The sequence below is a fragment of the Phyllobates terribilis genome, unplaced genomic scaffold (assembly GCF_046119375.1).
Source record: "Phyllobates terribilis strain yellow unplaced genomic scaffold, ASM4611937v1 Scaffold_1__5_contigs__length_1240528914, whole genome shotgun sequence".
Classification (NCBI taxonomy): Eukaryota; Metazoa; Chordata; class Amphibia; order Anura; family Dendrobatidae; genus Phyllobates; species Phyllobates terribilis.
The window spans coordinates 269,355,848-269,372,705 of NW_027362761.1; the positions used below are offsets into that span (position 1 = coordinate 269,355,848).

The following is a 16,858-nucleotide window of genomic DNA, read 5'->3' on the forward strand; positions in this document are numbered from 1 at the left end:
ACTTCATGATAGTGGTAAAATTTCTTTGATATCACATGCGTTTATTTGTGAAAAAATCGGAAATTTGGCGAAAATTTTGAAAATTTTGCAATTTTCAAACTTTGAATTTTTAAGCCCTTAAATCAGAGAAATATGTCACACAAAATACTTAATAAATAACATTTCCCACATGTCTACTTTACATCAGCACAATTTTGGAACCAAAATTTTTTTTTGTTAGGGAGCTATAAGGGTTAAAAGTTGACCAGCGATTTCTCATTTTTCCAACAAAATTTACAAAAACATTTTTTTAGGGACCACATCATATTTGAAGTCACTTTGAGGGGTCTTTATGACAGAAAATACCCAAAAGTGACACCGTTCTAAAAACTGCACCCCTCAAGGTGCTCAAAACCACATTTAAGAACTTTATTAACCCTTCAGGTGCTTCACAGAAATTTTTGGAATGTGGAAGAAAAAAATTAACATTTAACTTTTTTCACAACAATGTTACTTTAGACCCAATTTTTTTTATTTTCACAGGGGTAACAGGAAAAAAATGGACCCCAAAATTTTTTGTGCAATTTCTCTTGAGCGTGCTGATACCCCATATGTGAGGGAAAACCACTGTTTGGGCGCACGGCAGGGCTCGGAAAGGAAGGAGCGCCATTAGACTTTTTGAATGTAAAATTTGTCTGAATAATTAGCAGACGCCATGTTGCGTTTGGAGAGCTCCTGATGTGCCTAAACAGTGGAAACCCCCCACAAGTGACACCATTTTGGAAACTAGACCCCTTAGGGAACTTATCTAGATGTGTGGTGAGCACCTTGAACCCCAAGGTGCTTCACAGAAGTTTATAATATTGAGCTGTAAAAATAAAATTTTCACATTTTTCCCACAAAACCGTTTTTCATCCCTTAATTTTGCATTATCATAAGGGTAATAGGATAAATTGCACCATGAAATTTGTTGTGCAATTTCTCCTGAACACGCTGATACCCCATATGCGGAGGCAAATTACTGTTTGGGCGCATGGCAGGGTTTGAAAGGAAAGGAGCGCCATTTGACTTTTTGAATGTAAAATTTGTTTGAATAATTAGCAGACGCCATGTCGCATTTGGGGAGCCCCTAATGTGACTAAACAGTGGAAACCCCCCACAAGTGCCACCATTTTGGAAACTAGACCCCTTAGGGAACTTATCTAGATGTGTGGTGAGCACCTCGCACCCCCAGCTGCTTCACAGAAGTTTATAATATTGAGCCGTAAAAATAAAATTTTCACATTTTTCCCACAAAAAATCTTTTTCATTCTCTAATTTTGTATTATCATAAGGGTAACAGGATAAATTGCACCATGAAGTTTGTTGTGCAATTTCTCCTGAACACGCCGATACCCCATATGTGAGGGAAAACCACTGTTTGGGCGCACGGCAGGGTTTGAAAGGGAAGGAGCGCCATTTGACTTTTTGAATGTAAAATTTATTTGAATAATTAGCGGACGCCATGTCACATTTGTGGAGCCCCTAATGTGTCTAAACAGCGGAAACCCCCCACAAGTGCCACCATTTTGGAAACTAGACCCCTTAGGGAACTTATCTAGATGTGTGGTGAGCACCTTGCACCCCCAGCTGCTTCACAGAAGTTTATAATATTGAGCCGTGAAAATAAAATTTTCACATTTTTCCCATAAAAAATGTTTTTCATCCCCTAATTTTGCATTATCATAAGGGTAACAGGAGAAATTGCACCATGAAATTTGTTGTACAATTTCTCCTGAGTACGCCGATACCCCATATGTGGGGGAAAACCACTGCTTTGGTGTACGGCAGGGTTCGGAAGAGAAAGGAGCGCTATGTTGGCTGGGATAGGCAGCAGACACCATGTCACATTTGAAGAGTCGCTGACATGCCAAAACAGCAGAAACCTCCACAAATGACCCCATTTTGTAAACTACACCTCTCAAGGAATTCATCTAGGGAAGTAGTGAGTATTTTTTAATTTTTAAATTTATACCATTGGGCAGTGAAAAAATCATAATTATATTTTTACCACAAAAAAATGTTTTACCCTCAGATTTTACATTTTCACACAGGGCAATGGGTAAAAATGGTGCCGAAATGTGTCACACAATTTCTTCTAAAAGTGTCAATACCCCATATGTGGCTGTATCGTACCGCTTAGCCATACGGTGAGATCTGGGGGGGACGGAGTGCTATTTGACAATTGGAGAACAAATTATTGTAGAATAGGCATTTGGATTTGGGAGCACAAAATTTTCTGAATTTCTTTTGGGGGGCAAGGGTCATTTTGGTTTTCCAGAGCCTTTCTGCTACCAGTAACTTGGAAGTCCCTTATATTTTTAACAGATGACGGACCTGAGTGGGGACTAGCTTTTTTGAGGACTGAGTTGAAGCTTTTATTGGGAACATTTTACGTAACATTTATCCGGCGCTCTAGGCTGAGCACTTACATCGGGGTTTCCATCTAAATTTCCAAGTGATGTAATTCAGATGAAACCCCTGCAGGATCCATTCACTGTAATGAGGCAGCAGAGTTACTCTGGACACCGTCTGGCCTCTGTGTAGCGGTGTCCTTTTTTTCAGAAGTGCACAAAACTGTGGCCAACCGCACTTTTATGCACGCCTAAAACAAATGACACCGTGGGATCCCAGGCTAGACGGCGTCCACAGTGGCCTATATCTGTCTCATTACAGGGAATCTTCCGTCATGGGTTCCGGCTGAATCATGTATTTCAGAGATTTACACGGAAACTCTGGTGTAAGTGCTCAGCGCAGAGCACAGGATAAATGTGGGCAGAGCCTTACTGGGATCTTTGGGGACATAATAAACAAATCAGTAGCAGGTGAAGAATTGGTTTTATTTATTTTTTACGCCGTTCCTAGTGTGATATAACTGATTAGATTACTTTATTCTTCGGGTCGGTGTGATTACAGAGATACCAGATTGATATCGGGTTTTTATGACTGACAGCTGTCACACACTAAAAGACGCTTTTTTTGCAAAATCTAGTTTTTGCATCACCATATTTTGAGAGCTATAATTTTTCCATATTTCGGCCGACAGAGTCATGTGATGGCTTGTTTTTTGCGGGACGAGTTGACATTTTTATTGGTACCATTTTTGGGGACGTGACATTTTTTGATCGCTTTCTATTCCGTTTTTTGGGAGGTAAAATTAACAAAAACAAACAATTCAGGAATTGTTTTTTGAGTTTTTTTTTTATGCCGTTCTGCGTGTGGTAAAAGTGATAAGGCAGCGTTATTATTCGGGTCAGTACGTTTACAGCGATACTACACTTACTGTATTTTTTTATGTTTTGGCGTTTTTACACAATAAAACTATTTTATAGAAAAAAATATTTTTTTTGCATTGCTTTATTCTGAGCGCTATAACTTTTTTATTTTTCGGCTGATGGAGCTGTATGGCGGCTTTTTTTTTGTGTAACAAGATGACGTTTTCAGTGGTACCATTTTTATTTCTATTTTGTTTTTTGATCGCATTTTTTTCCACTTTTTGTTTGGCAATATGATGAAAAAGCATATTTTTTTGCTCCGTTTTTTATTTATTTTTATTACGGTGTGCACAGAAGGAGTTAATTAGTGCGACAGTTTTATAGCTCGGGTTGTTTCGGACGCGGCGATACCAAATATGTGTACTTTTTTTGGTTTTGTAAAAATATACGGATTTATTGGTTTAATATTTTATTTATTTATTTTTATTTATTTTGTGATTTTTTTATTAATAGTTTAAAAACTTTTTTTTTACTTTTTTTCACATTTTTACTTAGTCCATGTATGGGACATTAATTTTTATTTTTCTGATCACTGATCTCATGTAATGTAATAGACATATATTACATTACATGAGATCTTCACACAGTCAGTGTGTCCTGCCAGGCTTCAGCTGTAGCTGAGCCAGACAGGACACCATATATGGCAGAGCTGGAGGCGGTCATGTGACCTCCAGCTGCCATAGCAACCCCAGGTCCTGGAAGGACACGGAGGTCTTCGGAGAGGTAAGTTGACGACCCCCTCTCCTCCTGCTGTCTCCTATATGCCGTGATCACTATAGATCACAGCATATAGATGACAGCTAAGGGTTAACATCACTGGGACCTGATCTAATCAGGTCCCGATGATGTTCCCTGTCAGAGCTAACGCTCTGCACCGGAATCGCAGCGCTTGCAGGACCCTAGGGGTCCTGAGCGCTGCGAGACCACCCACCGTTTTTAAACGTCGGCGCTGCACAGAGCCCAGGCAGCGCGGACGTTTATCTACAGTGGGCGGTCGGGAACCGGTTAACAAAAAATTCTAAAAAGGATGTAATTCCGAAGAATGACCTGCAGGTGGTAATATCCTCCTTAACAAACTCTACCCATTGCTGATGAGCACTGACCATGCTCATTTTAATTGCCAACTTTTCCCATGCCCCTTCTGAAGGCTAGTATTCTCGTAACTTACAAGTATTTTCTATATGTGAGAGATTCCATTTCAGCCTATCTTTCTCCCTCTTCTGAGGTAATGTCCTTCTGATATTCTAAATAAGTTGTAGCATCTTTGTATCGTCCACTTACGTCCGCTCCATTATATAATAAATGAGCTGACAAAAGTGTATTGGAAGCAGGAAAAAAACAATGTCGAGAGAGATATATCCCTGTCACACCCACACTCATCAGGCATAACATTAAAACCATTGACAAAGTGCGTAAACTTGATTATCTTATGGCAGTGGCACTTGTCATTGTAAAAGGGTGTGATATATTGGGTCGCAAGTGAACAGTTGGTTATTTCAATGTATTGTGTTGAAAGCAGGGAAAATGGGCAAAGTAGGAGTAAAGGAATCTCTGAGATGGAGCAAGTTGTGATGGCCAAAAGTCTTGTGACATTTTCCTAGTATACAATAGTTGGTCCATTAAGGATGTCTGGGAAACCAGCGATGGGGTTATCTGTATCCAATTCTCCGTTATGCTTGAGTGTGGTTGGGGGGGGGGGGGGTTAACCCATTTTAAAAGATCCAACAGAAGAGCTATTATAGTAGAAACTGGCTATGAAAAGATGTCTAGTGGAGTTATTCAAATATGTATATATTAGGAAGGTGTCGTTTTCAATGTTATGTAATAGTAAAAGATGTCTAGTGATAAAAAGAATAAAAAAGTAAAAAAAACGGTGTGTGTGTGTATATATATATATATTACAGACCAAAAGTTTGGACACACCTTCTCATTTAAAGATTTTTCTGTATTTTCATGACTATGAAAATTGTACATTCACACTGAAGGCATCAAAACTATGAATTGACACATGTGGAATTATATACTTAACAAAAAAGTGTGAAGCAACTGAAAATGTCTTATATTCTAGGTTCTTCAAAGTAGCCACCTTTTGCTTTGATGACTGCTTTGCACACTCTTGGCATTCTCTTGACGAGCTTCAAGAGGTAGTCACCGAAAATGGTTTTCACTTCACAGGTGTGCCCGGTCAGGTTTAATAAGTGGGATTTCTTGCCTTTATAAATGGGGTTGGGACCGTCAGTTGTGTTGTGCAGAAGTCTGGTGGATACACAGCTGATAGTCCTACTGAATAGACTGTTAGAATTTGTATTATGGCAAGAAAAAAGCAGCTAAGGAAAGAAAAGCGAGTGACCATCATTACTTTAAGAAATGAAGGTCAGTCAGCCCGAAAAATTGGGCAAACTTTGAAAGTGTCCCCAAGTGCAGTTGCAAAAACCATCAAGTGCTACAAAGAAACTGGCTCACATGAGGACCGCCCCAGGAAAGGAAGACCAAGAGTCACCTCTGCTTCTGAGGATAAGTTTATCCGAGTCACCAGCCTCAGAAATCGCAGGTTAACAGCAGCTCAGATTAGAGACCAGGTCAATGCCACACAGAGTTCTAGCAGCAGACACATCTCTACAACAACTGTTAAGAGGAGACTTTGTGCAGCAGGCCTTCATGGTAAAATAGCTGCTAGGAAACCACTGCTAAGGACAGGCAACAAGCAGAAGAGACTTGTTTGGGATAAAGAACACAAGGAATGGACATTAGACCAGTGGAAATCTGTGCTTTGGTCTGAGGAGTCCAAATTTGAGATATTTGGTTCCAACCACCGTGTCTTTGTGCGACGCAGAAAAGGTGAACGGATGGACTCTACATGCCTGGTTCCCACCGTGAAGCATGGAGGAGGAGGTGTGATGGTGTGGGGGTGCTTTGCTGGTGACACTGTTGGGGATTTATTCAAAATTGAAGGCATACTGAACCAGCATGGCTACCACAGCATCTTGCAGCGGCATGCTATTCCATCTGGTTTGCGTTTAGTTGGACCATCATTTATTTTTCAACAGGACAATGACCCCCAAACACACCTCCAGGCTGAATAAGGGCTATTTGACCAAGAGGGAGAGTGATGGGGTGCTACTCCAGATGACCTGGCCTCCACAGTCACCAGTCCTGAACCCAATCGAGATGGTTTGGGGTGAGCTGGACCGCAGAGTGAAGGCAAAAGGGCCAACAAGTGCTGAGCATCTCTGGGAACTCCTTCAAGATTGTTGGAAGACCCTTTCCGGTGACTACCTGTTGAAGCTCATCAAGAGAATGCCAAGAGTGTGCAAAGCAGTCATCAAAGCAAAAGGTGGCTACTTTGAAGAACCTAGAATATAAGACATATTTTCAGTTGTTTCACACTTATTTTTTTAAGTATATAATTCCACATGTGTTAATTCATAGTTTTGATGCCTTCAATGTGAATGTACAATTTTCATAGTCATGAAAATACAGAAAAATCTTTAAATGAGAAGGTGCGTCCAAACTTTTGGTCAGTACTGTACATACATACATATTACATACATACATATACACACAGTACAGACCAAAAGTTTGGATATACACATTTATATAGATATACACATTTATATATTTATATAGATATGTATGAGTTAATACTTTGTAGCGCCACCTTTTGCTGCGATTACAGCTGCCAGTCGCTTGGGGTATGTCTCTATCAGTTTTGCACATCGAGAGGCTGAAATTCTTGCCCATTCTTCCCTGCAAAACAGCTCGAGCTCATTGAGGTTGGATGGAGGGCGTTAGTGAACAGCAGTTTTCAGCTCTTTCCACCAGGGCTGTGGAGTCGGTAAGCCACAGTTGCGACTCCGACTCCTGGATTTTATCAGGTTCCGACTCTGGCTCTGACTCCGACTCCTTCATAAATGGCCAATTCGTAACAATAAATTTACTGTTGTAAAATATTAACATCGTGCTTATTCAGTTTCTCACCATCATATAAGTAATCAGACCACTTAGAGCAAAAACTATGTTTATTAGAATACAATTAGAATATAGCAAATAACTTTTATAAACTTTTCTAAACTCTTGTAAGTAAATATGCAATAAACACTGTTATGCAGTTAATAAGAAGAAATCTATAAATTTGTCCTCAGAAAAAGTATTGCCTCTGTCAGATCCTCCTTCATGGATGCCCTCAAATCTGATCTAATTATTTTGAGAGCAGAGAACAACCTCTCTACACTAACTTGGGTTGGTGGCAAAGCAGTAACCACTCGGGCAACATCTCTGACAATGTCAGGATACAGAGGAATCGCTTGTTGCACTGTTATTTTTGATCTGTCAAATTTCTCAATTTCTTTTAGTGCACATGAAAAATTCTGCTGAAATGTACTGGCTGTGTTCTTTAATGGGGATGACTCTTCTTCTATGCGGGAACGCTTTGCACGGTCCTTGTGATCCAAATATTTTTCGAAATTAAATTCATCAGTTGATGATGAGGGTGAAGATGTGGCAGGACGACCAAATTCTTCTTGTTCCTCCTGACTGTTCTGCAACCCTTTCATCCATACTGCTATTTCAAACAGAGCTTCTTTTCCTTTAGTTAGCTGTTGATCATCTAGAAGAATCCGATGCATTGGGTCTACATAAACAGCTGCCAAAAGAATGTTATTTTGTAATAGTAGCTCCTCTCTCCGTTTCATTGATGTAGCAATGCCACTTGCAATTAACCCTCCTCTTTGGGACAGGCGAAACATCAGGTTCTTCCACTCCTTTAAGAAAATACCTGGAGTTAAGTCCTCTGCTTGTCATTTTTTAGTCACTGTAAATGGGTGCTCTAGCAATTTTTCCAGCTCAGTCACCTGATTCCACTGACTTTCATTTAGCGTCAGTTGAGGGTTAGCCATGTCTACAAGAAAGGTTTTCAGTTCAACCAAGCGCTGAATCATTAAGTAAGTACTGCCCCATCGTGTAGCTTGATCAATAATTGCCCCTTTTCCAGCACGTCTCTTCAAAATTGAGTCAACTTTAGGTGTTCTGGCAACAGTAGCCAATTTTCTCACCTTGCCAATCAGTGCAGCAGCATGTCCTTCTTGCAGACTGTCTTATAGCCAGCTGTAGCGTATGCACAACACAGCGCATGTGATGAATGAAAGAATGGATTGACACAGTTTCAACAAGATTATCTAAACTATCATGTTGCTGTTCATCTGAAGCAACTTCAGTTTGCTCCTCAGTTACAATACGGTGTTCCTCTATTTCAAACATTTCTGTGTCTGTGGACCCAGAATGTTCTTCTAGCTGCTGGTCACCATCATTACTCTCATTCATTAGCTTAATAGTACTTATCATATTTGAAGCATTGTCAGTTACGACAGAAAGAACTTGCTCTTTTTTAAGTTCATAGTCTTGCAGAACCTTTTCCACCAAGACCTGGAGAAACTCACTGGTGTGATGATCTTTGGTGTCTTTTACTGCCAATGTCTTGGTAACTATTTCATTTTTGTCACAAACAAATCGGACATTGATGGCAAAATAGTTCACTCTGTGACGTGTGCAGGCATCCATTTTAAGAAACAGAAAGCGTCCCTTGAGAGTTTTTTTTAAGTTCTTCCTTTTGTTTAAAAGCTTCTTCGATTACTAATTTTCTAATACTCTCTCTCTCCAGAGAAACACCAAGCTTGCGGGCCATTTCCCCATTCAGACACATAAAAGCTGGTCGTGAAAATAATGAAATAGGCACACTATCCTTTACAACAAGCTCTATGATCTGTTTTTTAAATGTATCTACTGTCATTGTCACAGTAACTTTGTCACTGGCAAAATATCTTGCAACTGATGGGTGCAAAGTTCTCTGCTCCTTTGTTTGGCTGGAAGAGCTGGGCACTGGTTCATTGGTTTGGATGCAGTCTTTCTCATCCACTGCTTTCAGTACTTCTGGATGAAAGCGCTGTAAATGTCTCTTTAGATTAGAAGCTCTGGTAGGAGCATTTTTATCTTTGCCTGAATATGCACTAATCTTGGCTTCACAGCATTTGTTTTCGTCTGGATCATTTGTCATACACTAACAGACATAATGTTTTCTATCTTGAGTGATGGTGAAATGTTCAAATACAGCTGATTTAATGTGACGCTTCTTTGACATTCTCAGGTTTTTAATTCTGCATTCACAATCCAAATGACAATTGTTTTTCCTAAAAACAATTGTACAAAATTATTGCCAGGTTGTACAACTGATATAGTGGTCACTAATACTGTTATTTCTCATGTACTCACAGTTAACTGATGCAAAGTTTGTTGAAAGGATAATACTTCTTACAGTCTTCCTCTTCTGAGTAGCAGCTGTGAGATGCTTGGAAGATGCACACCTAGTAAACATCTAGTCTAGAGGAGGAGCTTTACTACTAAGAATTTGCAACACATTTTCACTTTCAGTTTCATACATTGTAAGTAGGGGGGTTGGGGCAGCATGAGGTTAACCAAGTATAAGATTAGATAAGGGCAGTGGAGAACAGTGACACACAAGAAGTAAGAAATGTCTCTATCTCCAGCAGAACTGCATATCACTGTTGTTCATAGTTTGATAGAACATATATATTTGAGTAACATTTATAAAATTCATATGAAAGTTCAATTATGAAATATTAATAAAAAAAATTTAAAGCTGGAGTCGGTACATTTCTACCGACTCCGACTCCAACCAAAACTAACTCCGACCACGACTCCGACTACACAGCCCTGCTTTCCACAGATTCTCGCTTGGATTCAGGTCTGGACTTTGACTTGGCCATTCTAACACCTGGATACGTTTATTTTTGAACCATTCCATTGTAGATTTTGCTTTATGTTTGGGATCATTGTCTTGTTGGAAGATAAATCTCCGTCCCAGTCTCAGGTCTTCTGCAGACTCCAACAGGTTTTCTTCCAGAATGGTCCTGTATTTGGCTCAGTCTATCTTCCCATCAATTTTAACCATCTTCCCTGTCCTTGCTGAAGAAAAGCAGGCCCAAACCATGTTGCTGCCACCACCATGTTTGACAGTGGGGATGGTGTTTGCCAGCTGTGTTGCTTTTACGCCAAACATTTCGTTTTGCAATGTGGCCAAAAAGTTTGATTTTGGTTTCATCTGACCAGAGCACCTTATTCTACAGTCATGGCCAAAAGTTTTGAGAATGACACCAAAATTATATTTTCACATGATCTGCTGGCCTCTGGTTTTTATTAGTGTTTGTCTGATGTTTATATCACATACAGAAATATAATTGCAATCATATTATGAGTACCAATAGGTTATATTGACAGTTAGAATGAGTTAATGCAGCAAGTCAATATTTGCAGTGTTTCCCCTTCTTCTTCAAGACCTCTGTAATTCTCCCTCTCATGCTCTCAATCAACTTTTGGACCAAATCCTGACTGATAGCAGTCCATTCTTGCATAATCAATGCTTGCATTTTGCCAGAATTTGTTGGTTTTTGTTTGTCCACCCGTCTCTTGATGATTGACCACAAGTTCTCAATGGGATTAAGATCTGGGGAGTTTCCAGACCATGGACCCAAAATCTCTATGCTTTGTTCCATGAGCCATTTAGTAATCACCTTTGCTTTATGGCAAGGTGCTCCATCATGCTGGAAAAGGCATTGTTGGGCGCCAAACTGCTCTTAGACGGTTGGGAGAAGTTGCTCTTGGAGGACATTCTGGTACCATTCTTTATTCATGGCTGTGGTTTTAGGCAAGACTGTGAGTGAGCCGATTCCCTTGGCTGAGAAGCAACCCCACACATGAATGGTTTCAGGATGCTTTACAGTTGGCATGAGACAAGACTGGTGGTAGCGCTCACCTCTTCTTCTCCAAATAAGCTGTTTTCCAGATGTCCCAAACAATCGAAAAGGGGATTCATCAGAGAAAATGACTTTGCCCCAGTCCTCAGCAGTCCACTCCCTGTACCTTTTGCAGAATATCAGTCAGTCCATGATGTTTTTTTCTGGAGAGAAGTGGCTTCTTTGCTGCCCTCCTTGAAACCAGCACTTGCTCAAAGAGTCTCCGCCTCACAGTGCGTGCAGAAGCACTCACACCAGCCTGCTGCCATTCCTTAGCAAGCTCGGCACTGCTGGTAGTCCGATCCCGCAGCTGAAACAGTTTCAAGATACGGTGCTGGCGCTTGCTGGTCTTTCTTGGGCGCCCTGGAGCCTTTTTGACAACAATGGAAGCTCTCTCCTTGAAGTTCTTGATGATGCGATAGATTGTTGACTGAGGTGCAATGTTTGTAGCTGCGATACTCTTCCCTGTTAGGCCATTTTTGTGCAGTGCAATGATGGCTGCACGTGTTTCTTTAGAGATAACCATGGTTAACTGAAGCGAAACAATGATACCAAGAACCAGCCTCCTTTTAAAGTGTCCAGTGATGTCATTCTTACTAAATCATGACTGATTGATCGCCAGCCCTGTCCTCATCAACACCCACACCTGTGTTAATGGATCAATCACTAAAACGATGTTAGCTGCTCCTTTTAAGGCAGGACTGCAATGATGTTGAAATGTGTTTTGGGGGTTAAAGTTCATTTTCTGGGAAAATATTGACTTTGCAAGTACAGTAATTGCTGTTAAGCTGACCACTCTTTGACATTCAGGAGTATATGCAAATTACCATTACAAAAAATGAAGCAGTAAACTTTGGAAAAATTACTATTTGTCTCATTCTCAATACTTTTGGCCATGACTGTACATGTTTGGTTTGTCTCCCAGGTGGCTTGTGGCAAACTTCAAACAAGACTTTTTATGGATATCTTTGAGAAATGGCTTTCTTCTTGCCACTCTTCCATAAAGGCCAGATTTGTGCAGTGTATGACTGATTGTTGTCCTATGGACAGACTCTCCCACCTCAGCTGTAGATCTCTGCAGTTCATCCAGAGTGATCATGGGCCTTTTAGCTGCATCTCTGATCAGTCTTCTTGCTCGAGATTAAAATTTAGAGGGACGGCCAGGTCTTGGTAGATTTGCAGTGGTCTGATACTCCTTCCATTTCAATATGATCGCTTGCACAGTGCACCTTGAGATGTTTAAAACTTGGCAAATCTTTTTGTATCCAAATCCGGCTTTAAACTTCGCCACAACAGTATCTTGGAACTGCCTGGTGTGTTCCTTGGTCTTCATGATGCTCTCTGCACTTGAAACAGAACCCTGAGACTATCACAGAGCAGGTGCATTTATACGGAGACTTGATTACACACAATTGGATTCTATTTATCATTACCAGTCATTTAGGACAACATTGGATCATTCAGAGATCCTCACTGAACTTCTGGAGTGAGTTTGTTGCACTGAAAGTAAAGGGGCTGAATAATATTGCACGCCCCACTTTTCATTTTTTTTTTTTTTTTTTAAAGTTTAAAATATCCGATAAAATTCGCTCCACTTCACAATTGTGTCCCACTTGTTGTTGATTCTTCCCCCAAAAAATATATAAAGAATTTTATATCTTTGTTTGAAGCCAGAATGTGGCAAAAGGTAGAAAAGTTCAAGGGGGCCAAATACTTTCACAATGCACTGTATACAAAAGTTTTGCATTTTATTTAAAGTTGTGATTACTTCGGTCTGGTTGTTGTGATGCCATTTTCCTGGTGATGAATTCAAAGTGCATGAAGTTGTCATCATGCAAAACCTTAATTTTAACCAAACTGCTTTTGAATATAGGTATAGGGGCATTTAATTAAAGAAAACTGACTGCCAAAAGTTTTGCATCTACTATTTATTGATCACAACATAGAGAGTAATTCATAGTTTACAGTGGCATTACATAGTTTTTTTTAGCATAACCTCTTGCTTTAATTACTGCACCACACCAACTAATCCACTAAATGATTCAAGACATCTTGAGGGATCTTGCTCCATTGCATTTGCAAATCTGCAAACAATTCATCTTTATTGCTATGGGTACGGGCCCCAACTCGTCACTCTGACTCTTCCCAAAGGTGCTCTATAGGGTGTAAATCATGTGATTGGCTTGGCCATTGCAACAGGCAAACATTTTTCTTTGCTAACCAATTTTTGACTAAATTGGATGTGTGCTTGGGATCATTGTCTTGCTGGAATTTCCATCCCCTGCCTACTTTGGTTTTACCGTGTAGGCAGGCGATACCAGTATATCCCTGTACATGGTATCATACATATTTCCATCAATTCTATGCAGAGTGCCAATGGCAGATGCAGAAAAGCAGCTCCAAACCATGACATTGCCACCACCATGTTTCACTGTAGGTGTTTTGGTTAAGTTTTCCAATTGGGCGGTATATATAGTGCTTGCCATCACTGCCAAACAGATTGAACTTGGATTCATCCGACCACAACACCTTAGACCAATCTGTCTTTTTCCATTGGCTGTGTTCTTTGGCAAATTCAAGTCGGACCTTCCGGTTATTTGCAGAGATGAAAGGTTTTCATGACCTGAACTTGCGCATTCAGCCCTACTGCTCTTAGCCGTCGCACCACAGTTTGGCGACTCACTTTGACCCCATATTCTTCGTTCATTTCATGCGAAATCTGTACATCACTTTTATGGACATCAGATACTGACTTTTTCTTATAATATGATCAACTCTGGAGGAAGTTTTCCTTGGTCGTCCACTTCTAGGTATGTCAGCTGTTCCATTATCTTCTTTTTCTTTCTTTAATATACGTGATACTTGACTCTGAGAACAGGTGAATTCCATCACCACATCTTTGGCTTTTGCCTGACTTCACTCAGTAATAACTTACTGACATCTGGTGATCAATTTGTCTTTGCCATGTTTTAACCTTAAAACACACAAATGTTGAAAATTAAAACACAAAGGGATAAAACAATGTCAAACACCATTTCTGCAGCGTTTCTGCACCTCTTGGCAGCAAAAACGCTGCGGAAATTCCGTTCTTTTTTGGTGGCTTTTTTTCTTGTATGTAAATGAGATGTTAAGACCTATGGGCCAGACACTGATCTGCATGAGAATCTGCCCCCAGAGACATGTAACTAACACAGAACAGTTGAACTGAACTTTGACTTGCAAATACATTTTTTTACTGTGAGCTCTGCTTTATTGCAACAATCTTGCAACCCTGTCTGCCTGTGAGATGGAAACTAAAGCTGAGAGGAACCTGCAGATGTGTCAGTTAGGCCACGGCCGAACTATCAGTATTTGGTCAGTATTTTTCTCAGGAGTAGGAGCCAAAACCAGATGAGGAACAATCAGAGAAAAGGTTTAATAGAAACAAGTCACCAATTCTGCATTTATCACTCACTCCTGGGTTTATCTACCACTCCTGAGAAAAAATACTGACCAAATATTGATAGCGGGGCCGTGGCCATATAATCACACATCTCTGCAGTGAGATCAGGAGAGCAGAGAGCGGCCATTACACATCACACTGGTATCTCTGGAGGCAGATTCTCATGCAGATCAGTATTCGCCCCATAGCTCTGAACAGCTCATTTACATATAAGAAAAACATGGATTTCTCTGGAATAAGACATCAGATCGCAGATATCAATGTGTCATTTTATTCAACTTCCTATGATCTACATACCCAAATAGAGTTTTTAGGAGGGATGATCCTACTGACAGATTATCTTTAAAATAAATAAATGAATGAAAACAAATTTAGACATTTTGTTTTCTACAACTTTGGGAACTTTGTCTTTTTTTCAACTTAAATATTAGCCTAAATAATTTTTGCAAGTGCGTTTCATTAAAAAAATGTTTACAATTTGGCCTTCATGGGTTTTTTACCCCTGCATATTTCTGTCAGCAGAACACATTAATTGAGAATCCGTCAGTGAGCTCTGTCTGATTTTTTGTTTTTCTTTCTGGGCTCTTTTGTTCACATTTATGACCTTAGACAACATCATCAAAGTTGAGCTGATCTTTGTGGTCACAAATCAGATGAGAAGAGCACTAAAAGGGGCAGATAAGATTTACAGACTCCCTGATAGAACAAGCTTACTGATGGATTCTCAGTTAACTCATTCAGCCGCCAAAACTGTGCAAGGAAACAAAGCGCCTGTAGCGATGCAAAAATTTTCATGAAACAATGGTTACAAAAATTTATATTATCACAATATAAACACATTTGGTTAAAAAAAAAAAAACACAAGTATTGGGTCAGTGGTCCTCTGTATTAAGATGTATCTTAATATTTTTTTTTCTTTATTTTCCAGTGCTAGCGGAAGATGCAATCAGAGCTGCCTTGGCAGACTACAGACTGAAGCAAGACAAGGAGGAGGCAGCAGCCAGCGGCTAGTGTCTATCCAGTCATCCAGCTTGACACTTTGCAATGCCGTTCTCATAGGATTTAGGGCATGCCTTTTACCATTAGAACAGCAGACTTGATAATACGCACAATAATACAGCAGCTTGTCCAACTGTGTGAATGTTCTCTCTGTAACTGTGATTCCTGTCTGTTTGGAAAATGTACTCTTTAGAATAAGTCAAGAGTATTGGTCTTTGTTGTGACCTGAGTGTACTGATTCTGTTCAAAAACAGTAGTATACAATGTGTGTGTAAAACACTGCATCTACTTGTGAATTTGCATCTTAAGACAGGTCCTCCTCCCTCACTTTTTAGTATGTAGTTTTATTTAATGTTACAAATAGTCACATTAAACCAGTATTAATATTGTTATGTTCTCATGTTCTGCACACACTTCTCTAGGTATATGGAGTACATGAGAACGTAACATCTGTGTGCAAAAAGCTATACAGTTCTATGTACAATAACATGTACATTAGGATAACATGGGAGCGGGAACTACGGAAAGTGATGAAACTCTAGATGATTTGTTGTAGACCTATACCTACCCAAAAGAGCCTACCATGGACTAGGATTACAAATGACAGTTTACCATGGACCTGAAAAGAAGGCACAATGTAAAGCTGATTTGGATTACTTTTTTTTTTCTTAGATGCATAACATTGCACCCAGCATCCTTGTGTGAACCTGACCTTTAAAATAGTTGAAAGAAAGTTAACATTGCCATGTGATTTACTACAGAAGATTTGCTTTCATCTGAAATACATCTTTTATTGCTTTAGATTTAAAATGTGTCACAAGTGTTCTGGTCTAAGATTGTGTGATGTTTGTGTTTTTTTTTTTTTTCTTGTTTTTCTTCATTATTATTTTCGGAGACTGATATGGACTCTTAAGGAAGCTGTTGATCCAAAATAAAACCTGAAATATATATGTAGAATTTTTTTTCTTGCAGATGAAAAGGGGCTTGAGCCAAGCTTCGTAGTTTTATATGTAGTGTATAGTATAAGCAAGGAAACTTGACCACCTGCCTTTCCTTACTGTATATATTTCATATTAAGAATAAAATATAAAATCTATTTTTCGTTTTGAAATTCTCATGTTTTTCTGTAAGCTGCTACGAAGGCTCCAATACAGATATGAATATAGCCTACTTTCCTACATGTGTTTATAACAATTCTTTAGTGTTTTTAAGCACAAATTATACATATGGGGGAGCACAATTACTTACATCTCTGCACCCAAACTCTTCAAGTTTTCAAGATCATATATTTGTAAGTTAGATACTGCTTTTTAGTAGTG

General features: G+C 39.5%; 1 protein-coding gene across 1 annotated transcript in view; it reads left to right on the plus strand.

The window, feature by feature from the left end:
• The window catches only part of ISCU (iron-sulfur cluster assembly enzyme), a 30,785-nt gene extending 14,150 nt beyond the window's left edge, over positions 1 to 16,635 (plus strand). The window contains exon 5 of the mRNA XM_073672323.1: positions 15,469 to 16,635. Within this exon, the coding sequence (XP_073528424.1) occupies positions 15,469 to 15,551 (83 nt within the window). The 3' untranslated portion in view covers positions 15,552 to 16,635. The remainder of the gene's footprint in view (positions 1 to 15,468) is intronic.
• The last annotated feature ends 223 nt before the right edge of the window (positions 16,636 to 16,858 follow it).